Source organism: Macrobrachium nipponense, chromosome 1 (genome assembly GCF_015104395.2).
Source record: "Macrobrachium nipponense isolate FS-2020 chromosome 1, ASM1510439v2, whole genome shotgun sequence".
In the NCBI taxonomy this organism is placed as follows: domain Eukaryota; kingdom Metazoa; phylum Arthropoda; class Malacostraca; order Decapoda; family Palaemonidae; genus Macrobrachium; species Macrobrachium nipponense.
Window position 1 is genome coordinate 171,574,354 of NC_087200.1, and position 5,591 is coordinate 171,579,944.

Genomic DNA, 5,591 nt, shown 5'->3' on the forward strand with positions numbered 1-5,591 from the left:
AACTTGTACCACAGCGACGTTCATTATATTAGCCAGGCCGCGTTCATTGTTTTCTTTACATTTAAAAGACGTCATTAAGTTTTTAAGCAACGCTGGGTTAGACGAAAAACTACCAGACACCCCAAGAATACCAATTATTAAGATATCCGAATGATACCTTTGAAAACTCTTTAGTATCTAGAAAAGGCTTTAGTTATGTAAAAGCATAAGAGACCAGGATAAGTAATAAACAACCAACTCCCTAAGTAAACATATATGCGGCCGATTAAAACTAGTCACTTCTAGGGAAATATCTTGACTATGTACCCATCTACTATAACGCATGGCTTAGTTTAAGATATACTCTAGTCTAGTGAATAGCTCGTTAAATTATTATCAGCTTTAAGAATGTTTTTCTAACCTTTGTGGACCTTTGGACATCACTTTGTTAATGAGAGATTTGATCATTCTTTAAAAATTGTATTATACGCCTGAACCGTTTCTGACCTAAAGATCACATTATTTGTCACCATTTCATGTGAATTGTCTATAGCGGAGTTGATTATTTACTTTAAAACACCGTCCTCGAGTAGTCCCTAGGTTCTCTCTCTCTCTCTCTCTCTCTCTCTCTCTCTCTCTCTCTCTCTCTCACTGACAAAATTACTTAATTCTCTAGCTTGAAACAAACTGCTCAGAAACAGGTCTTTCATTGATCTCTTGTTTATATGGGGCCCGTATTTTGTATTTTGAATCGGCTTCATGACTGTTTTACGTACATCGCCAAGTCTAGCGTTACATTATCGTTCCTTGGCGTTCGGTCTTTCTCCCTATCAAATCTTCACTTCTTCAACTTCCAATGGAGAAATCAAATAATTGTCGAAATAAGATTTTTTTACCTTTTCCTTTTGTAAGTGTGTGGTTATAAAGACAATGGATTTGGTTTTTCGACCGTGGGAGCGAGTGTGTCATCATGATTGCTGGGCGCTGGCTCGTAGTGGTCGAATGAAGAGAACTTTAGATATAAGGTTTAATTATGAGATAATGGTTTACTTTTAATATAATGTTTTACTTATGATATAATGGTTTACTTATAATGTTTTACCTATGATAAGGTACATTGCCACAAACAAAATTACCTTCAAGTTTTGTCAATTTTAAACTTTGATTAGATAGTACACCTCGGAAGAGCATGGGCCTACTTGCCGATCAAGGCCATTTTACATTCTTCTATATTTAAGTTTTGTTAATTTAAATGCAAGAAACGCCAGTTCTTTCCCAATTTGAAAGTGTACTTGCCTACGTGTGACATTTTACCAAAGACTGGTGTATGATTGCTAAACACTCATACACGTGTTCGCATTACATGAATGTAGTATGGGCTAAGGCAGCGGTTCCCAATTACTTTTGGTCATTACCCCACTTGTTCCAAAATCCTGGTCAGCAGCAAGCTCGTTACCCCCACACCATATCTATTATTTTGTACATGATTAATGTAAAACAAACTCTTTTAGTTGGTAGAACCATCCTTTACATTCAATTATTGAAACAAATATATCAAGAAGTACTATTACTCCTGTTGAAAAGAAATGCATACATATAATAAGGTTGAAAATAAATCATCTTTTTTTAATAATAATACATATATGCCTATATATATACTATATATATATATATATATATAATATATATATATATATATATATATATATATATTACAGCTCCTGTCAAAATGAAAACTGTCATTACCCCCGCCAAATGCGAAATTACCCCCAGTGGGATAATTTACCCCTATTTGGGAACCGCTGGGCTAAGGCAATGTAGTGATATCCGTAAAAAGTCCGGAGAAGGCCGTTGTATATGCATATATATTCCCCTACAGTTAATGGCTCATATTGTACTACTTGTAAGTGAACTTATCGTGACTTTCCAGCGACTTTCATCTGATTGTTTAAACATGGGTGTTGCTATATGTGAAAGTATTTATATCACGGAAATACTGTATCTAATGATCAGTGTGGGGGCTTATTCATAAATTAAATTCAGTTTCCCTTTTGGACTATATTTAGGATTTTCTGTCGCCTTTTTGGAGGTTTTTATGGTTTCGCTGGTTGCGTGTTACTCCTGTTTTCCTCTAACGCATTTACCATTCGGTTCATCAGGAAACATCTGACGAGGAGGTGTGAGAGAGAGCATCGTAATATGTCTGTTGTAGTTCCTTGAGGCTCTGAATTTATCATCTGTGCCGTGGAGGTGATCCAGGAGGCCGAGAACGCCGTAGCATTGGTTGAATCTGGCGAGGAAAAGACTATTTTATAAATAAATATAATATATATATATATTAGTAATACAGGGCAAAAGAACGTAAGCTTGCCGTAGGGCTACATTTTCCACCATACACAACACTATCTTACGCCATTTATTGTTTAGGGACATATTATTATAAGTGGTAACGAATCCAGGATTTGACCATTAGTAAGAGTCGGTTCAAGATTCATACTGTTATATTATTTAGTTTATGATTAATTATTGTTTGCAATTTTTTAGAATGGATAGATACGCAAGCCAGATCTAAAAAATTATTTAACTTCTTTCTTCATCCAAAAACCGAACAGTCACAGGATTATATTGAAATAAACTTGTGAATTTTTTCTTTTTAGATATATTGTGGTCAGACAGACGGACAGACAGTCGAATAAACTAAAAAGGCCTTTGATTTGCTTCCGATCCAGACTCGTCAAGAAAAATATAACCCTTGTAATTCAAGAAGGCCTATTTCTGATTTGAATCCACATGGCTCATGCCTTCATAAGATTTCATTGAAATCTGTTAACACCATTCTGAGTTATTTGTGGAAACATATATTGGTGTGTGTCAACCCACGTCTAACTTTATGTAGCAGAGTAATTCGGGAATCTTTTATTTTCCATATCTCGCTTGTTGTCTTCGATCAAACATACCCCAAAAGAAAATATTTTAATAAATAAATATTTAAATATTACTGAAAGGTATTGAAGAAAGTTTGATGTGGTTAATAGAGTTAATTGTATTACACTTCCTGTCCAGGGTTTAATTTTTTAATGAAGTTCCAAAATACACACTGCATGATGAACAACAAGGACCGTCACAAGAAGTCTAGAGATGTTGCAGAATGCTCAGACACTTACTTCAGGTGATGGAAATCATGAAATTCCGGGGACATGGAGAAGGGGAGGTGATATCCACTGTGAACAGTGACTGTGCTGAAGACAGCCAGGGAAGACCACAACAGGAACGTTGCAGGGTGCGAGCCGAGTATCAGTGGACCTGCTATGACTGGTGCCATGTTGGACAGGATGTGTTCCAGCGGATGAGCATAAAGTGCTGTGATGGCAATGGGGCTTTGCCATTCATGGTGGATCTTGTGGAAATGCTTGTAAATACTCTTGTGGTGGAACAACCTGTGAAGTAGTTGCAAAGAAAGAAGCTTAAGTATCATGACTTAGTGTTCAGTCATTGATCATGGTGCATTTTTTATCCTGGATATTTCCAACATTTGTTAATAGTTCTTTTCTCAGGATCATGCTTCAATTTATAATGTTGCTTTTTTGTAACCATTTATATGAGCTCTGGGAGGATAATTGTTTTCTGGCTTGTTGGGGAATCGGACTAACTGATAATAAAGGATCAGTTTAACGATCAACCCTTAAATGGCCATTGTAACTCCAACTTTTGCCAGTTAAAATTATTCTCCCCTTCAAGTTTTTTCCAACAAAAACCGACGTGTGGATCCAGGTGTTTATATCGTACATCCTGACCTAGCCTTACAAAGTGGGCCTTACCCTACATTGCCAGGGGTAGGGGGTTTTGTCTTACTGGGGACTTCCCCTGAATTTTGCATGAGCGATACATCCTAACCTAACTTTTCCCAACCCAACCTATGGCTTTGGATCCTACCTTGGCAGGGGCTTCAGCTTCCCTAAAAAGATGCATTCTTCCCTGCCCAGTTTTAACGCAAATTAGTAGTAACCATTGTAACATCCTGCCCTCTTAACTGTTAGCAGGTTAACATTCTCCCAAGAGTAGTCTTGTGAGGAGGATGTTAGTTTGCCATGAAACTATAAAGGTCTTTAACAAAGAATTATTTACCTGTGAGAATAATAAAAGCCAATTTCTTCAATGAGGACGCACACAGCTAACTCGAACAAGAACCAGTGGAAAGTTGGGAGCTGGGGCGAGGCGTCGTATCCCCGGAGGCTTCCCAGATAGAAAACCAGCCGGGTAAAAAAGACTACTCCCAACAACCAGTTGGTTCAACTGTACCACGAGGATGCACTGGAGAACAAACAGTAATTGATCAGTTTTTGTAAAACATTATTTTATGATTGTACTGAAAGAAATTATCTATGTTAAAGGTCCATCTTTCATACACACACATAAAATAAATTTTTTTTTTCTGTTCGTGATTTTATTTTAGTCTTAGCAGATAAAACACCAGAAACGCCAGTGAACACGTAGTGTGAGCCCCTTGATTTTATAAACGTATCTGTGAAAGCAGCGAAGAAGGGTTACAGTTTGCTTTTACGTATCTTTAGAATATGTCAGTGGTTTTCATTTTGTTCTACATCGTAATTAATCAGATATTTTTACATAACATCAAATTTTCACCTAACCTAAACCTGCTGTCAGCATATCGTAACTATTCAAACTTCATATTGAAATTGATCTTAAAGTTTTGAAGTGTACCATTCAAATGTACATTCTTAATTTCAATGCTGGAAGAAATTCTTTCGCAGTCAGTGCAAGATTGAGCTCTGTTCAGTCAGTACAAGATTGAGCTCTATTCTATTAGCGTCGATAGATTGAATGATTTCACTCTGTGCATGAGAAGTTTATTTATTTACGCTACCAGGCTGTAAAGTAATTGGTTAAGTAATGAGTTCATCAATAGTAATGTTTGACAAAATATTCCTCCTGAAAAACTAATATTTAATCATTTATAAGTTTAAGATCTTATCAGTATCTCTTAAGCTTACGTTTCAAGTGGACTAAAGTTCCTTGCACAAAAGAATGTTATATGTAATTACACTTTTAAAGAGGTCGATCTCAATATCTCTATGTTTCCATCAGCTTTCTCATAGCAATATGATACACTTCTATATAATCCATATCCCATCGTTAGAATTTGAGGGCTAGTCGTATGTAGTGAGGTTTTCTTCTGATTCTGATATTAGGAATTCTTGTTCCTCAGGCTCTTGGTACGAGAGATGGGGTCAACATCAATGAGGAAGGTCAACTTGTTCTGTTTTCAGAGACCTAATCTGTTGTTAGCCTCTTGTTTTCAATCTTAGTTGTTTTCATTTGAGAGACCAATCTATGCCAACATATATTATGTAGTATCTATGTGTGTGTGTTTGTGCCACATACACATTTACATGCATTAGCAATTTCAACCAAATTTGGTATACACGTAACTTAGTATTTGGGAAAGAATACTGTGGGGGTAAGATATCAGTGACACTAAAGGGGGTTGGGGGTTAGAGAGGGTGAAAATAATAATAACTGAAAACGACAGATATTAGTGTCTAATCCATAGTTTTTGAGGTCGCAGAGATGAATAGTGATGCTTCAGATGC

The 5,591-nt window shown here is 36.4% G+C and overlaps 1 protein-coding gene across 1 annotated transcript; it reads right to left on the reverse strand.

Moving 5' to 3' along the window:
* Positions 1-992: 992 nt before the first annotated feature.
* Positions 993-4,237, reverse strand: LOC135219827 (fatty acid hydroxylase domain-containing protein 2-like). The gene is made up of 3 exons (XM_064256925.1): positions 4,105-4,237; positions 3,144-3,416; positions 993-2,269 (listed from the first exon to the last, which is right to left on the reverse strand). The coding sequence occupies exons 2-3, from the start codon at positions 3,299-3,301 to the stop codon at positions 2,095-2,097; spliced, it is 333 nt and encodes a 110-aa protein (XP_064112995.1). The 5' UTR covers positions 3,302-3,416; positions 4,105-4,237; the 3' UTR covers positions 993-2,094.
* Positions 4,238-5,591: the final 1,354 nt, after the last annotated feature.